This window comes from Polyergus mexicanus, unplaced genomic scaffold, assembly GCF_030449975.1.
Source record: "Polyergus mexicanus isolate NDT 795.1 unplaced genomic scaffold, iyPolMexi1.0 SCAF_22, whole genome shotgun sequence".
NCBI classification, from domain to species: Eukaryota; Metazoa; Arthropoda; class Insecta; order Hymenoptera; family Formicidae; genus Polyergus; species Polyergus mexicanus.
The window spans coordinates 2,879,250-2,897,360 of NW_027223342.1; the positions used below are offsets into that span (position 1 = coordinate 2,879,250).

Here is an 18,111-nt window from a genome sequence, read left to right on the forward strand (position 1 = left end):
GAACATGATTCTCGGTAAAATAGCGTTCTCTCGCGCGTCGCGTCTCGACGAGATAAGCTAAGCATCGTCTTCCCGATGTTTTGTCTTGTGTTTTTTTTTTTTTTTTTTTTTTGTTCCTCGCCAGCAGCCGGACAATTTAGCCTTGGATGCCTCGGATTACTCGAACTTCCTGCTTCGTAATTTACCGAGCAATTCGACTTTGCGTAAATTTACCAAGATACGTACAAAACTCAGACGGGAAACATTTCAGCGATAAATTTCTAAGCTAATTTAAAATTGATTTAATTCGATTGTCTCGTCGTATGTTATCGGGGTATATTTAAAGTCCGGATAAAAACTGCGGAAAAAAAGCAAGCTGTGTAAATTTTTTTTTTTTTTTTTTTTTACATTTCCAACGATCGACATTTATATAAAATTAACGATCTTACGGATAAAAAGAATTGAAATTAGATAATTTTTATTGCCAAACCTGATTTCATCAAACTCTTATATCTGATTATATCGAAGTCTGTTGAGCCGAATAGATATCGTCGTATTAAGTACATCTTAAATTCGACTTTATCGCGTCGCGTTATCAAATTATTTTTCCGTTCGTCTAAAAAACCGCGCTGATTAAATAAACGTTGAGATACTATCACGAAACAATTTCTATGACGTGATCATACAATAAATTATATCGAAATTCTGTATACAATACAACCTTGTGCAAATAATAATTTTCCTCGTATGTACATCTACGCTGGATGATTTTACAGCTGTTTGCACGAATATGTCATAATGTGACAAACAGGTATAATACAATCTACTTTAATGCTCGAACAAGATTTTATCCTTTCCGTAATAAAATATAGTTTATCATACTTTGTCAGCCGTGATTAAAAGGATCCCGTATATTTGGAGAAGATATATTCGTGTATATACTTAACTTAAGATTATTTTCCAGAGATATACGATTTACACATACACTGTAAATAATATATTTATATAATTTCTAAACAACAAAATAAATAAATAAAAATTGCCACAAATTACCACCGTTATCAATTGAACGCATTTAATTCACCTGGCGATAATGTTAATACGTATAGATAATTTTTAATCGGTCGGAGTAATGTTTTTTTCTTTTCAGGAAACGTATCTTATAATCACATCGCGATCGTTACGTAAAGTGCTTATTCGTGCTTATTTATTACGATCGTGCTTCGCGGCTTCATCTTCCGGTTTAGTTCTCCAGTTTCCGTGTCTCGTCGGTAGCGCGATTAGCTGCAGAATTTTTCATGCACCTGTTTTGAATTGCGTGTCACGTGCATCGGCTGCCCGATGCGATCCGTCAAGACGACGCGGCGCGTGTTCGTCGCACGCGTATGCGTGCGAGAATGACGCGAAGCGAGACGCGCTTCAGGACTTCGCTGATTCTTTGGTGCCCGTCCAACAAATCGCTCGCTATCGTTCGTTTCTTGTCAACGACGAGATAAATAATGAAGAAGTTTGATGCGAAGGAAGTTGGAAAGAGCATCAACCCGCCAATAAATCACATATATAGTAGACACGGGAAACTTGTTAACCAGGAAGTTACATTTCCGTGAAAATGAGTGAAATGTGTGTGTGTGTGTGTGTACGCTTTGTATACGATTATAATGATTTAAAAAATGAATGATGACATTCACAATATTATATATATATATATATAAAAGAGAAAGTTATACCACGCTTCAAAGTCGCTGAAAGTTATAACGATGTTACATTATGATGATGTAAGAAATTATTAGGTGTACAACTTTGCTTCCGCCGTTTTTTCCGAAATTCGAGGCTTTATTGTAAAAAACTGGTTATACATTTTGAAATTGCTTGTTGAGTCATTCCCAATGATCGTGCCAATCCTTTTTGACTTTGACTCGAGTCTTCATTAAGTAATGCCTCCAATTCTGCATCTTCGAAGAGCTTCTCTCTTCCACCGCTATGTCGGTCTTCGACGTGAAAATCACCGTTCTTGAAGCGTTAAAACCACTCGCGACACGTTCTTTCACTAATAGCGGCTTCACCATAAGTATTTGAGAGCATTCGATGAGCCTCAGCCGCAGATTTCTTCATATCGAAGCAGAAAATTAAAACCTCCCGCAAATGACGAGAATTTGGCTCGTAAACTGACATTTTCAATCGAGAATAACTTTATGATGCGGACACAAATCGACTAATGTTTCTATGGGGTTATGTTGACAGATGCCCAAGTTTATCGCATGACGTCTATGATCTATTTATTTCGACCACTACTTACCGCTAAAGCCATCTATAGGAAAACGGCGGAAGCAAAGTTGTACACCTAATATTATACATATAGTGACGTGAGTATGACGTGTGTGTTTGTGTGTAGCAATAGATAATTCAAATGTATGTAAATATTTGCGTTTTTCCAAAAAAAAAAGATTTCCTATACATATAATATAAATTGGAGCTGTAAATAATATTTTTTACATTTTCGTTATTTAAAGTAAGAAAGTTTTTTAGACAAAATATGAAAATGTAATTATTTGTGACAAATTTTCAGAATAATCTATATTTATTTTGCGTAAATTTATTTTTGAAAAATATAAATCAAAAAATTGCTATATTAAATGATCTTTCTTTACCTTTTATTATTCATGTTAATTCAAAATGTACAAAAATAATGTATACGTATATTGAAAATATAATTGCGGACGTGATTTATATCTACATATATATATATATATCTGGATTATATCTTGCTTAAAAGTGAGATATTGAGTTTAATTAAATTTGAAAATAACTTTTGCAAAATTATTTAAAATTGGAGACAACGAAAAAATTTACTTGCGAATTAAATATATTTTGCAGAGTTCATATATGTGATGAAAGGAAATATTGCAAATCTGAGACATTCTATATCTCAGCAAAAACCATCATAGTTCAGCACGATTGCAAAAGAGGATGTTAGCAATATCTTTTTTCACTCAAATTGTCACAGTAAAAGAAGGGAGTGTCCCCCCACTCTTATACCTCGAGGTTGCACAACGATTTTATCACCGATTTTCAGTAGTTCCTTGAGCGGCTTATCTTCTTCTACATATAGATAGAGAACAATGTCAGTGTGTCTCTACAGTGTACAGTTTCGCCTATCATTGAGTTTTTTTTTTCTTCGCTAAACTATGCAATTTGTGCAAGTGTTTATCGCGAAATGATAATGTAGATATGTAGTTATTAAACTTGATTAATTGATAAGTCATTGATGAAATCAATGACGAAAATCAATAAAATTTTATCAGTACCTTGAATTACGAAAGAGCGATCTCTACGAAACTGCATTTCAAACGCAGCCAACCCCGTAAATATGAATATAATTCGTTCGAATATCGCTATAAATACACATGAATATGAATAATATTCGCGTGTAACATGGCATATATCAGATTACCGATATCCAAATTGCAGTTGAAGTTTTACAAAACGTCCGGTTATCAACGTTATCTGTTGCTTTGATTTCAATGAGATTACGAAGCGTTTATGTGTAAGAATTGCTATTCCTTCTACATACCGGGAGAAATACATTCTTCCGTTTTGCTTCAGTGCTGTGAAAAGAACGAACGACAGAAGGAGGACACATTTTAACCGTGAAGTGAAGTGAAGGGCAGTGAAATATGTCCGGATTGGCGAATCAGGCATTTGAAGTAACTTTATTTTTCATTTCTTGTATCGATAAGCTCGTTTGAATGATTCATAAATCGTTTCATATCAGTGTAAGAGTTTCTTTAAATATTCAAAGAATATAGAAGAGTTCCTTCGAATATTTAAGAATGGATTTTTTATCTTCGATTATATGCAAAATTGAAAAATACATTAAATAGAACTTGTTTTTTTTTTTTCTTATTTTATATTATATTTCCAGTAAATATTTTGCAATATTATTTGAATATTTTATTCCCTAACGCTTATTCGAGAGAAGCAAAATGTAAAGATTATTGAAAAACAGTTTGATACTTTTATGGTTGATAGGATAATGAATTAGACGTGTTGGAAAATGGTCATCGGAAAAGTGAACCTGCAGCGAACCAAGTAAGCATCACCTTTGTTTAACATTCTTGTTACTATCGTGAAGGAATGCCTTTGTTCGAAACAATCGATCTAATTATAGTTTCAAAAGCATTTGTGTGCACGAATAATTGACGTATATATTTTGCCGTTATTGGACAATATCGTTGCAATATATATTTTACACACACACACACACACACACTCGTCTTAAAATAAAAACTTGAATAATAATAAAAGAGAACAATTTTTTCAATGTTTTGCTGTTATAAAATAAAAGGGTCATACCCATTTGAAATGTCAAAAAATGAATACATTTACTAGATTTCTTGCAGCGCCAATGACTTCATAAAAATTCTTAATTTTTTTTCGATATTAATACAATATTATTAACTACTTAAATAAAAATTCTCAGCTTTTTTTTTTTTTTTTTTTAAGTTATGAGAACGTTTGCAGAATTCCTCTAAATTTCACCGTGGCTGCAGGTTGTGCATGAAAATGTTCGTATCGAAAATAAAAAATACAAGTTTCTTTTGTTAAATATATTAATAGCTATCCGCTATCCAAGTGTTTTTTCAAAATTTTAAAAAATAAAAAATGACGGCATGTCGAAAAGAAGTTGCGTTCTTTTTTTAAAGTCCATCTTTTTTTGTTTATAACAAAAAAAAAGTGGGGAATCGGATTTGAAGAAGGCTTCGTTAGCAGATGCGGAATTCTATTAGAAATTCGCATGTAAAATTTGAAGTTAATCCGTCTACCTTAGTCCAAGTTTTCATGCACACCGTGCATGAAAATATGAATCTGCGAATATAATTTCGAAAGAAAATCTTTTTTAACTGAAAATTTTTATTTAAGTACTTAAAATAATACTGTATTAATATTATAAAAAAAAGTAAAAAGTTTTTATCAAGTTGTTGCGCTGCAGAAAGGAAAAAAAATCTAGAAAATGTATTCATTTTTCGAGAGTTCAAACGGATATATCCCTTTAATAACAATCGAAAGTAATATTAATATGTAGCATTATTATCGCAGGATGCTAATTCTCATCGCAAGTCACAAAGACGTTGGAAAATCAGAAGCAACGCGACCGACGCCTATCTTTCGAAACACCGGAGAGTTTTCAAGATTTTTGGCTTAATAATTTTAAATCTCTTTATTGTAGCCTATACAATCTGGGCGGGTGTATATTGGAAAAGTAAACGTAAGTATGTGTGATTATTCGATAGAATTTATAATCTCCGTTATATAATTGATATCTCGAATTGATAAAGTACTGACGCGCGTTAAATTTGACAACGTAACGTGTGATATAACGATATATCCATTTCTCAGTTTCAGAAAATTATTGCGATCTTGAATGGTGCGATGGCTACGGTTTCCTGCTTATACTCGTAGGACTTATTTATCTCTGTCTATTTTATTTCTTGATCGTAAAACGATATTTTGGGAAGTACATCGTACAATGTTTCCTACCAATAACGAATTCCCTGGAACGCTTACAAAGTACCAAGTGAGAAATTAACGTCATCCGATTCGATCAAAATTATATATAAACGATTCATATCGATGATATCGTGAACATTTTCAGATACGGAACGTGCATTGGTGCAACAATCTTTTACTTGATTACACTAACAGCCATCATTATTTTCCTCATTCTCGATACCGCAGAATCCAGATACAGATTAATTAGTATCCTCGGTATTATCGTCATACTTGGATTAGGCTGGTTATTTTCTAAACATCCGAAACAGGCAAGTGAATCATGATATCTCGAGATTGCTCAAATTTTGCAGCATCTTCATATAAATTTATGACTTTGATCGTACGATCTTTTTCTACGTTGAGAGAATGAGAGATATCATTTTATCCATTATATTGCTTGAAGCGTTTACAAGAGATAAGTTAATTCATTAACTTCACACGTTACGTAAGAAATTATCTTCATCTGCCGCATCGCTTCCCGAACGCCCTCCAATCAATTACCGTAACATAATATACATAAGCGGAGCCGAGGAAAATTGCTAAAGGCACGTGGGTAGACGCGTCATTAATTTCGCTGGAATTTTTAACCCACGTCGTTAAACCGTCCAATGTATGTGTATGCACGCAGATCTCTTTGTTTACAAACTCTTTTGATGCGTCATATAACTTTTTTTTTTTTTTTTAGTAAGAAAATGAGAATATTAAATATACAAATGTGAAATGACAATCTTTCAATATAGAATTTATACAATATATGCAATTTTCTTCATTTATTGTCACTTTCGATCATTTTAACGATCATGTCCTATATTAAATGTACGCAGGTCAAATGGAGACCTGTTATTTGTGGCCTGATTTTACAATTTCTACTTGGACTCATTACACTTCGATGGCCCGTCGGTCGCGGTATTTTCCAATGTATCTCAAAGAAAGTTGCCACTTTCTTGGATTACACTAAAGCCGGCGCAAGCTTCGTATTCTCGGAAGATATAGTCAACAAGGGAATCTTTGCGTTCACCGTTAGTTTTATGATTTAGTATATTATAACATATTTAGAAATATAGAATTAAATATAAAATAATAAACGTCACATATAATATTTAACAATTATCTTATAAAGGAATGATACAAGGAAATAAGAATGATAAATTATTATTAAATTAAATTAAATTAAATTACGAAATAATTAAATATTTAAATTAAATTATAAATTAAATATTTAATTTTAAATTGTAAATTAAATATTCAATGAAATTATAAATAAAATTTATTATTTGTTAAGAAATTAATGATTTGACGATTGGAAAATTTTTACTTTACTTTATTTATCCGAAAATTTCTTTCAACTTACAATTTCGTCGTAAACTGCTAATGAGAAAAGATTTTAATTTATATTAATGGTATATTCGGCTTTGTTAGGTACCGCCCGTGATCTTTTTCTTCAGTTTCGCGGTGCACATCATGTCCTATCTCGGTGCATTACAATGGATAATCATGAAACTAGGATGGATTTTGCAAAGCATAATGAACACAACGTTGTGCGAGTCGATAAGCGCCACCGCTAATCCTTTCATCGGAATGGTAATATCACCGCAACTGAGAATCAGTAATTTTATATTCTCATAAAATTAGAATTTTCGGATCATAAAAATTCGAAACTATGAATTTGCTGTTCCCCAGTCGGAATCTCCCCTATTATTCCGACCGTATATCAATGAATTGACCTCCTCGGAGTTGCACGCGATACTCAGCTCAGGATTTTCCACAATCTCTGGTCTGTCATATGTGTTGTACGTACGAGATTTATTGGTGTCAATAAACTATAATTTATAATCGTCTTTACTTGCCCGTTACAGGTTCAACATTGGCCGCGTACATAGCATTCGGTGCAGAACCGGCTCATTTAATAACCGCCTCCGTAATGTCTGCGCCGACTGCTTTAAGCTACTCCAAGCTCTTTTATCCGGAAACCAAGCAAAGTCTCACGAAATTCGAAAATATCAAGCTTGCAAAATCGTAAGCGCAAAACCTTTACAAAGCATCCGTCTCAATAATGGCTGTCGTGAAAAAATTCATACATGTATATTATATTTATATATAGATCGGACAACAGTATTCTAAACGCCGCTACAAATGGTGCGTTAGCTGCGCTGCCAATAGTTTCGGGTATAATCGCGAATATCGTGGCTTTCGTATCCTTCATTGCGTTTTTGAACGGGATGCTCTCTTGGTTCGGTGGTCAGGTCGGATACGAAGAACTGAGTCTCGAGGTAATGAATCTTTTGGCGCTCGTGAACTTCCCAGCCGCTAGAAATGTATCTACTTGAGCGAATTTTAGATTTCCAGTTTTACAGATTATTTTGGCGAAAGTCTTTATGCCACTGAGCTGGATCATGGGCGTTCCTTGGGAGCATTGCGAGGACGTGGGTACATTGATAGGTCTGAAGACGGTGGTCAATGAATTAATCGCATATCAGAAAATGGGCGAGTTTAAGAAGCAGGGTAGAATATATGGGAGATCGGAAGCGATCGCCACATACGCAATCTGCGGTTTCGCCAATCCAGGCGCGATCGGCATCCAGATTGGCGTCTTTGCTTCTTTAGCACCGGAGAGCAAGGAGCGAGTAACGAATGTCATTTTACGAGCCTTCATTACTGGCAGTGCCGTCTGTTTCCTCACGGCCAGCGTCGCCGGTAAGATTGAAATCTAACGTGACTCTGTTATTGGAGAGAAACTGCCTTTTAATAAAATATCTTCATAAATATTCATTTTACACAAAAATAAAGTAATTTTAAAAGGGCTACATTTTAGTCGTCTTAGTTTTTTTTTTTTTTTTTTTTTTCCTTTGAGTGGAAGCAGCAAAAAGTTTTGAATGTCATCTCAAATTTTTTAAAAGGGAAATCTTATTTTTAATCTGCTATAATTGTAGAAGATCAAAAGACGAATCCAATGACCTAAAATATTTAAAATTTTCCAATAAAGTTTCACTTTGTTTTAGGTATGCTAATCGACGATGTTGCATCATCGTTCTCTGCAAACGTTACAACAATTTCAAATCTTACATCAGCGACGACACTAAATACTCTGTTAATTTAAATTGAGAGATTGCATTACAGCAATCTTATTACAGAGGCATTTAATCACAAAATCATTCAATTATTCCGAATTGATTATATCATACTTGTTTGAAAAAAAATGCCAGTCACGAAGAACATCACTTGTTAAATAATTGTAAATATGTAGCGATGTTGAGAGAGAAAGACACATTTAAATTCTATTACGGACTTTTTATCAGTAATAAATTTTTATACAATATTGTTGTAGAAACATCGGAATAACTTATAAACGATATACATACGAGATCATCGGTTTTGACCGAAAACATGCCTAGCAAATTCTTTCATCCAGCAAAATCACCTTCGCGCTTAGTAATGCATACAAAGCTAAAATGATAGAAAATCGTGTGTATGAGAGCGATACATTTTACTATCTTATTTAATCTGTGCAACTATTTGTACGTTTTGTCAAGTATATATAATCATGTAAGTATCAACCGCGCATAATGGAATATGTATTTCCCCAAAAAGTGAATATGCTTATTTATTATATGTCGATAGTAATATAATTGTATTACAATATATCTTATACCACAATAATATCACAATATCTTAAGAATATAGAATGTCGCGTGCGGTGCTTTGAGAAGCTAAAAATATCGGATGAAAGTATCATTTTTATATATTTTCTATGATCATTTATGGTAGAGCGTGCAGCTGGTAAGTCTCATAGATGATGTCAGTGCGGTTAAACACGTCGGCAGTGACCTCCAACATTTTTGGCAAAACATCTATGTTTCGTTGAATATTTTCACCACAAACCTGAGGAGCAGATGCAAGCGAAGAGAAAATTATTCGACCACCTTTGGCATTCTCTTTAAAAAAAATTCAATTAATCTGTTTTACCTTTCTTAATAGGGCCTCCCTATTAGGCATAGCGTACATGGCAACTATCGCGGCCTTCCTGATCACCCATGGATGATGTTTTGCCAACGTTTTGTTATACGCATCTTGACAACAACTGGACGTTTTGTCACCATCCGAGAGATCACCCAATTGTCGCAGAAATTCTCTAATAAAATCTAGAAGATTAAAATGTGCGTCAGTAGACTTGGATTTTTAAGCAGCAATGATAACGACATAGTACCTAAGCCTCTATGTAGTCGCAATAAAGTACGTGTGCCATTAGAAAGATCAGGTTTTTCTAGCAGTTCGTTTCCCTTCTCATATTCAATCATAGATTTGACGGTAATATACTGCTGATCGTTTTTCTTTAATAAATTAGTCAGGATATCTATCTTTTGCTTCAGGTCAGAAGAAACAAAACTAAAGACACTGCCCATTAACTGGAAAAATCTGTACACACAGCATGTTACGAAAGCATAAATGCTACATAGATACAATCTCATATCGCTGATATCACAGTTTAATAAGAGATATCATGATTAATTTGTTGACTTGAGCAAAAGAAGTAGATAAGGAGCAAAAAAGTAAGAAAGGAGTTTAATATCACCGAATTATTATTTTATACATATTTTCAACATATAACGTTCGTGCTAAACTTTATTAAATTTTAGACAAGAACATTATATATAAATTTTGTGTTAAATAATAAACAATACAATAAAAGTTCTCTTAATTCAAAATCAAAATTAAAATTATTTTAAGTTGTCATTTGTTTAATTCTTTATTCGACTTTCGTATGTTACTAAAATACCACAGGTGGCTAAATAAATCTGTCTAAACTATAAACGGTATAAATTGATGAAGAAAGAACAACTTGAAATCGATGCACATAATGAAAAGGTTATGTTAGATGATGAAAACAGATGAGCCACACAACTTACTTGTAGAGTTCGTTGTAAGCGTCTAGATAAGCTTCCAAAATGATATCGTCGTTTTCCGTGAGAGATTGATCGAAATAATCATGCACCATATGCAAGTCGAAAAAACTTAACTCCGGTCCCTCCGCCATTGTCGTGTTACTGCATTCAACCAAATGACTATCGAAACTGCTTCTGCGCCAACGTTATGATAATTCGCGCTATCTTCTTTGATTATCCATATAACCCTCGAACTGAAACCATACAATTATATAATCGCCAACAATCATAACTGCCTATTGCAATCTACGACAGATACATAACGTGGTCAACAATGACAGCGTCATTTCCAAGATCGATGACTGTTTTCTTTTACCGTTCGAGCTATCACATTTATTCAGGTTCAGGTTTACTCGGAATAAGAAAACGAAGAACGAAGAAGGAAAATATAACAGCGCACTCTGCTAAAGATATCATATCTAATCTTCGCACGATAACTTGAATAACATATGTTTAAATCATTGATTTAGAAATTCAGAGAAAAATGAATGCTGAAGAAATGTGATGATAATGATAAAGATATTTTAAATGATGACATAAACCTACATATGCATATACATATTCATATCTTGATTACACAAATGCATCAAGTTCCTACCATGTATTTTTTTTTATCCAATTTTTATTTAATTCAAAATAATATATATTATATCAAATATAAATTATTCTAAAAAACCTAAGTTTTGCTCTCCGTCTCTGAAAGACGTGCTATGTTTTTACAATAGAAGATATAATGTGAAAGGAATATTATCAGTGGAAGAGAAATAAAATGTTTTCTTGCGAGCAATACAAGTATTTTCGACCACATTGTACAATTCGTTGCCGCCCGCGGACGGAAACGGACGTTTTGAAGCGCGTGTGGACCTTATTTTTGGGTTATGATCTCATCTAAGGAGGATTTTACATATTTTTGCCAGTTGTTGATTTCGTGGAAGTTACATATTTTTCAAAAACCTACATATATGTTTTGATTAAGAATCCTTTATCAGTTGATGGCAACAAGGACGAACACGCGTCGATAGTTGCCAATAAGTTGTAGAAGAAGATCACATTGTATACTCGTCTACATAGTACCATCATCTTCCATAAGAGGCGCTACTCTGGAAGAGCTAATTATGGATCACAATTATTTTTTATTTTCAAAATAAACAACATTCTATCGTAAACAAGAATATGTATGTACAAGTTGTGCCAGACCACTTGTTAATGGCAGATTCTCGAGATCATATTAAAATGAGTTTTCCTCATAATTTCCGTGTTATAAAAGCGACTAGAAAAAAGAGCTTTTTGCAAACTAAATCTTATAGAGAGTTAAAACTATTCTTCAGTTAATTTCAGATAGAGTTTACTTTTTCTTCAGTTAATTTCAGATAGACTTTACTTTTTCTTCAGTTAATTTCAGATAGAGAGTTTACTTTTTCTTCAGTTAATTTCAGATAGAGTTTACTTTAATAGAGAAAGAGAGAAGTTTAATTTAAGTTAGGCTTAGTTATAGATATGTGTTGGAAAAAATTGGAAACTTGCAAAAAATAATGATCTCTCTTGACATTTTCGTTGAGGAAAAATCATCTCCAAATGATCTCAAGAATCTGCCATTAGCAGGTATGATAACTATGGGATACTCTATATATAGATCTATGTATATGTATGGTATATATACATACATTAAAAAAAAAAAATATATTTTGAAATTTAATTCGATAATTCTTAAAACTTAATCGTATAAATATATCTCATAGTTGTTCTCTGATTTTCTCATGATCAACCATGACACGTATGCACAGGCTGAAGACTGTCTTCCATCTTTCGATACACACACAGTAGGAGTTGTTATATTTGCACATTATTTACTCCCCGACCTCTATTTGTCGAACAATCGCCCTGTGCATTTACAGAGTTGGTTTCGACGAGGGGAACTGGGAAATTCTTGCGAGTATCTTCCCACCTCACCTTCCGCTTATTTGAACTATTTGGAATATTTCAACGTTTCCATGCGTACAAGTGATAAAAATGCATAGAGAAAGAATTGGACTTGACTTTTCTTTCTCTAATAAAATAAAGTTAACGCTTACATAATAAAACGGCGTTTCTCATATTTCAAATTTCAATGTACAAATTTTTGTTTCACGAAAGAGAACATATAAAATCAAATTCTCTTCTTTATACTCTCTATTCATCAAGTGATTACATAATCTGTATTTTCATTCAACTGTGTGTCTGACAAATTGAATTTATGACACTCGTACTCAATCTGTTTCGAATATTATTGCTAAAAAATTGGTGCGATACATATGATATAGCTAAGAATTGCGTGGCTATTGATATCGTGCATACATATAACGATGACGAAACATAAACAAAGAATAGCAAAATCTCGCTGACACATCGATTCACATAGGTAACCGGTCTCACTGGGAGTGCTAAATAATTCACCGCAGCTGGGACTGGAGAGAATCGGACGGAGAAGCGTGGGGTTTGCGGAGGAGCGAAGGAGAGACCGGTGGGAGGGGGGGGGTTGGTTGGTTGAAGGGCCCATTAAATATTCAGATGTCCCTCAACGCAAATAGAGTAAAGTCAAACGCGACGTCGAGCGCAGAGGCTTGTAATTTAAAAAACTACGCGAGATCGAAATAAAAACGAAAGCATCTTCGTCTCCGATAGCGATCCCTTTCTTAACGTCACGGCCGACGTATCTCGGTCATGCCAAAGCTCTCGGCTCCCGATGAGGAAGATTGTCCTGAGGAATCGTCCGCGCGAGGAATCGCGATGAATATTTTCCCGCTCGGACGTGAAACGTGCCCGTAGAGACGTGTTTTTACGACGGCGACACATTTCCGGTCAAGCGATCTCACAAGAGGGAGGAAGGGTGGGAAGGGGGGTGTGTGTGCTGCCGACTTCAACGACCAATCACACGACGACGTCGTAGCTGCGGCGCATAAAAATGTGTCACTGGGGTGCCGTAATATCTCCGCCGAGACTTATCGACGAGGAAACGCAGGCTGGATTCTTGATTCCCGGGCAGGACACGCTCAACGATCTTATCTTCCCTCGGCGGACACTTTTGCGCCTTTATCGTTCTCGCTCTTTGAATAACACGAGACGCACCGTCGACCGCGCCGAACAACCGGTCAGCTAAAAAGAATCGTTCAACGAAGCATGCATTGCTCTCCCGATACTCTCGTTCTAATTATTACGGTAACCCAATCTACCCCCGTCTCGCGTCCGTGTCTTGGCTTCCCGCTTCCCTTCTCGATTCTCTCTCGTCTCGGTCTGCTGTCGGCCTAGGCAACGACCCTCCTCGGCTCTCCCTCGCCGTCGTCTACCGTATAATCATCCCTCTTTATCTTACTTCGTTCCGTCCGCATTGAACGTCCGAGTCGCATCCTCGTCTCACCTCTCGTCTCTCTTCTTAGCGGCTCGCCCCGTCTCCTTCTTTCCATCTCGGAGTCTAACTGCGGGATCCTCGACGACCGCCCATCTAAGTTTAACAATTAACGCCCGAACGGGGAAAAATAAATTAATTGCATGCAGCCCCGGCGCGCGAGACGTGTCACGAACATTCGATCTAATCGATGCAGATTCCGTTGTCCTATGTAGAAAATGAATAAGATTTTTTTTTTTGGCACAATTGGGGGGAGAGTATGTTTATACTGGATGATATTCAAATATTCACCCCTAGTTATTTATATATTTCTTGATAAAATTAATAGAGTATACGGATTGAAAAATGCAAAAGAATATTGGGAGATAAATTAACTTTTGTGTAAATTTAATTGGTACGAGCGTTTGGGAAAAAAAAAAAAAAAATCGTGTCTCTTCTCCCCTCCTTCAACTTTCTCCCTGTCGCATTGTTCCTTTGTTCCGATTGTCAGGGTTGTCAGAAGCGACAAGACGACGAGCTAGCGAGAGACGAGAAGGGTGTTTGTCATACGTCGATAGGCGTCAGAATTGACACATTCGCCGAGTGTGAAACGGAAGTGGCGTTTGGGGCGACGTACTAGAGGGATTCGAGGGTGCAAGGCAGATAAATATTTGAGGAATTTGTTGCCGAGGATGAAGGCGATGTTAGAAGACTTATCGCTTGTTTGGCGGCTTCGTAAAAAGGATTTCGCAAGATTCTTTATAATCTCGCATGCGCGAGACACAAAAATGGGGAAAATATTCTCTCGATTATTTTCTTAACCTATAATTGTATTCCACAGTCAAAAAAAAAATGTGAATGCAGTCTGCTTTAATTTGCTACAATTGACATCTGATTACTTATTTTCATTGCTTAACAGAGAAGGTGAAGAGCGGTGAGCGGGGGCGGGGGGGGGGGGGACAGGGATTCCATCCCCTAAATCGCAGCGATCGTCGCCGTCAGAGACGTGAACGAAGGAAAGACGAAGTAAACGGGGAATGGAGGGGGGTGGGTGGGTGGGTGGGGTGGAGGGAGGAAAGAGAAGCAAAGTGACGAGAAATTTCTAACCCTTCGATGTGCAGCATTACACCCTCGCGTGCGGTTCGTAGGAAAAGTTTTAGGTGAGCTGTGTACGAGAGAGGGTTTGGGAGCAGACCTTTTCGCAAAAGGGTCTAACGACAGTTTTGTATCCCATGGAAAATCACTGTCAACCAACAAGAGTCTGCAAAGTGTCGCATTAATACAAATACATACATATATACGCGCGCTCGTAAAGTCATTGTCAAAAGTGACGATAATCGTCGCGTTAATAAAGTCTCTGGGCGTAAGAAGGGATAAAAGATTGGCAAAAGCCAATCAATTTGCGAAGCAAATCATTAGACGCATCGACGCGTTTGGAATAAAGTATCACAGGGACTTGTCACATACGTCCTGAAATTTATAAACGCGTTTCAACGCATTTCAAATAACCAAGGGGCATTATTACGTACGTAATCCCAGCTTTGTCTTTTGCCATGATATACGTATGATGAAAAGTATACAAATGCAACAGATGATGAAAGATTATACGCGAAATTGTACAATAGATCGAAGCAATTGAGCAAATGATATTTAATTTAAACTTTTGTCAGCGACCGTACGTAAAGTAAAGGCGTACTCGCATGCACGCACACGCTTAACAGCGGGATGTAACAGATACAGACGGCGCCTGCGAAAAGCCCGGATACCCAGGGTAAAACGAGCCTGGGAAGTTCATTAATGGATTAAGAGTGCTCGATCGATACGATTAGCGCAACGTGGCCAGCCGCTCCTGATACGCGCGACATGCATTCGAACGTAACCTAGAATCCATGATTTTGTTGCGCATGGAGATGATTGAATGAAAAACAGGGGTGGGAGTAGAAACGTTTTTCGTGAAAAGAATTATGTTGTCAATTTAACTCCGGATAACTATATTGATTCGAGTCGCTAGCGTTTCGATCGTATCTTTCTATACATCTGTTATTTTTTTTTTTTTCATCCTGACATTAGAGAAAAATTTATAAATATAAAACTTTGTATTCCGCTTCTCATATACAGTATAATTATGTACCGAAATAACGACCGCAATATACGCGCGTGTTTCCGGCATAATTATAATGTTAGAAACTAATATCTCTCTATCCTTCCGCTACGAACTATCAAAGCTTTATATCGATCCTCGGGATTGATATGAGCGTCGTGTAACACACGGTCCCCTAGCGCGCCGTATGGGGTTGAATTTTAAAACTGCCCTCCAGAGAGAAGTGGGAAGCTGTGCGTCTTTTGAAATCAAACTGTACGCGGTCCTGTTCTTGCGTAAGAAACTACACATCCCTCGGGATCTCACGTCGACACATATCCTTCGTTGTCATTCGAGAAAGCCGATATTCAAATTCTGTCTCTCTTCCTCTCTCTCTCTCTCTCTCTCTCTTTGAACTTTTAACAATATAGATATTTAATTCGAAATGTCAATAGAAAAAAAATGGATCCATATTCAATATTTTGATGCATCTAATAACTGTTAAAAAAAAAATCTCTATCTCGCTACTATATTTCAAAGTTCTATTTTACTATTAAACTCGTAAACTGTATCCATACTGTCCTCCGATCGCTCAGAATACTAGCGTCCTTGCCGATGGCTTTGTAGATTAAAGAGGAGCACCAAGTGTCCCAGTCCCATGTGACTCTTTATGTCGAGCCATCTTTTCCACGCTGCTCGAACTACACGGTAGTGAATCGGTTAGACGAGAAGGATGGCGACGAAAGGGGGCGATGCGGGAAACAGGTCGAAGACAGGTAGGTAAGGGAGGGTAGATGGAAGGAAGTAAGGTGGTAAGACTCTGGCAGGGTGGCGGTTGGCCGGAGGTTTCAAGGTGGAGTCGGGGTCGCTGTCGCGGCTCTAATAAGCTACCCTCTCAAACCTCGTTCCACGTTACGACCCTTACATCCCTTTACGGGCAGCCTTGCAATTTGATAAACTGTCACGGGCGTATATACGACCATGTTACCCGAGACTGGCCGGAAACTTGCGAGAATTTCTTGGCTATCGAATTTCTTCGCTTCGATTATCCATTTCGGTTTTATAACGCTGAAAATTTCGCAGAGAGAATGACGCGACTTTATATCACGTGTATGAACTTTGAACATTTATTTGCGAAGAATGCGTTGAAATTATGCGAGGCTCTTCGTACGATTGCGAAGTTTACGAAACGAATGGCACGATAAAATTTACAAAACCTTACGTTTCCATTTCTATGTAAATCACGCGATCATAAGTCGCCTATGTAAGATCTCGAGAAAGATTGCTGCCGTTAGTAGTTAGTTCCGGGTGGAAGCTTGCCTTTGATGAAGCCACCGGAGGATGAACCGGAATAAAGATTGCAGGGGAGCGCAACTATGCGACAACTTTTAAATGAACAAAATATTTAAAAAAAAAAAATAAAATTTACACTTGAGTTCTTTTTTCTCTATCGCAAAAATCACAATTAATAAAAATGATCGAGACAGTCAATTAAATAACTATTCATTTAAAAAAATTAAAATAATACTATCGCGGGATACGTTTCTTTATGAATAATAGAGCCGAGATCAATGATCGATTCTTACGACTGGGTTCGCTTCATCGATTTAATGAAAGGGGGAAGGACGATTCTAGAACTACTAGCCAGCTGTGCCACGGGAATCCGAAGGTCGGGGGAACGCACACTCTTGGGAAATGATTCCACTTTGCAAGAGGCAAATGGAAATGACCCCGGGACAGCCTCCGGACCGTAACTCTCTAGGGTTGTTCTTGGTCAGACGCGATGACGATTGCGAGGGGCTGAATAACAAAACTATCCTGATCAAGGAGGTTCTGTGTTTCTCAAACAGCTGCAACTTACCAGTTGCGTCGATACGAATGATATGTAATGATACGAGATACCTGGATATTATTACAACGTGTATTAAATCTCGCTATTTATTTTTTATATTAATCTTGAAATATTACACGAGAAATGTGTACAAGATTAATGAGCGAAAATAATTAATAAATTTTTTTATCTATTTACATATAATCCCCATAAATAAATGCTCGCGATGACGCGTGTCCGTATAATTTATATCAACGAACTTTCTTTCCCGCAGACGAAGGACCTTTGTATCATCACGAATCGTAGATTGCTCGAACTGCATCTCACAATCAGACCTAAAAGAAAATTGGAAGATGCTGCCTTGTCGAAT

At 36.4% G+C, this 18,111-nt stretch overlaps 2 protein-coding genes across 7 annotated transcripts; one reads left to right on the forward strand and one right to left on the reverse strand.

The window, feature by feature from the left end:
- Positions 1-1,231: 1,231 nt before the first annotated feature.
- On the forward strand, positions 1,232-9,754 carry Cnt2 (Concentrative nucleoside transporter 2). 4 transcript variants are annotated; one of them, XM_070312494.1, is made up of 14 exons: positions 1,232-1,754; positions 3,583-3,683; positions 4,009-4,068; positions 5,077-5,245; positions 5,377-5,554; positions 5,633-5,798; positions 6,354-6,548; positions 6,949-7,110; positions 7,210-7,303; positions 7,386-7,545; positions 7,631-7,799; positions 7,884-8,223; positions 8,529-8,761; positions 8,855-9,754. In XM_070312494.1, exons 2-13 carry the CDS (start codon positions 3,654-3,656, stop codon positions 8,624-8,626), a joined length of 1,821 nt encoding a protein of 606 aa, XP_070168595.1. In that variant the 5' UTR covers positions 1,232-1,754; positions 3,583-3,653; the 3' UTR covers positions 8,627-8,761; positions 8,855-9,754. The 4 variants fall into 4 exon arrangements, with proteins under 4 accessions (XP_070168595.1, XP_070168596.1, XP_070168597.1 ...); XM_070312495.1 differs by lacking the exon at positions 1,232-1,754 and adding an exon at positions 2,156-2,342; XM_070312492.1 differs by lacking the exon at positions 1,232-1,754 and adding an exon at positions 2,801-3,340 and having other exon boundaries at positions 3,448-3,683.
- LOC138942337 (ceramide-1-phosphate transfer protein) lies at positions 8,806-10,864 on the reverse strand. 3 transcript variants are annotated; one of them, XM_070312499.1, is made up of 5 exons: positions 10,786-10,864; positions 10,434-10,663; positions 9,734-9,942; positions 9,493-9,668; positions 8,806-9,408 (listed from the first exon to the last, which is right to left on the reverse strand). In XM_070312499.1, the coding sequence occupies exons 2-5, from the start codon at positions 10,559-10,561 to the stop codon at positions 9,286-9,288; spliced, it is 636 nt and encodes a 211-aa protein (XP_070168600.1). In that variant the 5' UTR covers positions 10,562-10,663; positions 10,786-10,864; the 3' UTR covers positions 8,806-9,285. The 3 variants fall into 3 exon arrangements, with proteins under 3 accessions (XP_070168600.1, XP_070168599.1, XP_070168598.1); XM_070312498.1 differs by having other exon boundaries at positions 10,729-10,823; XM_070312497.1 differs by having other exon boundaries at positions 10,434-10,831.
- Positions 10,865-18,111: the final 7,247 nt, after the last annotated feature.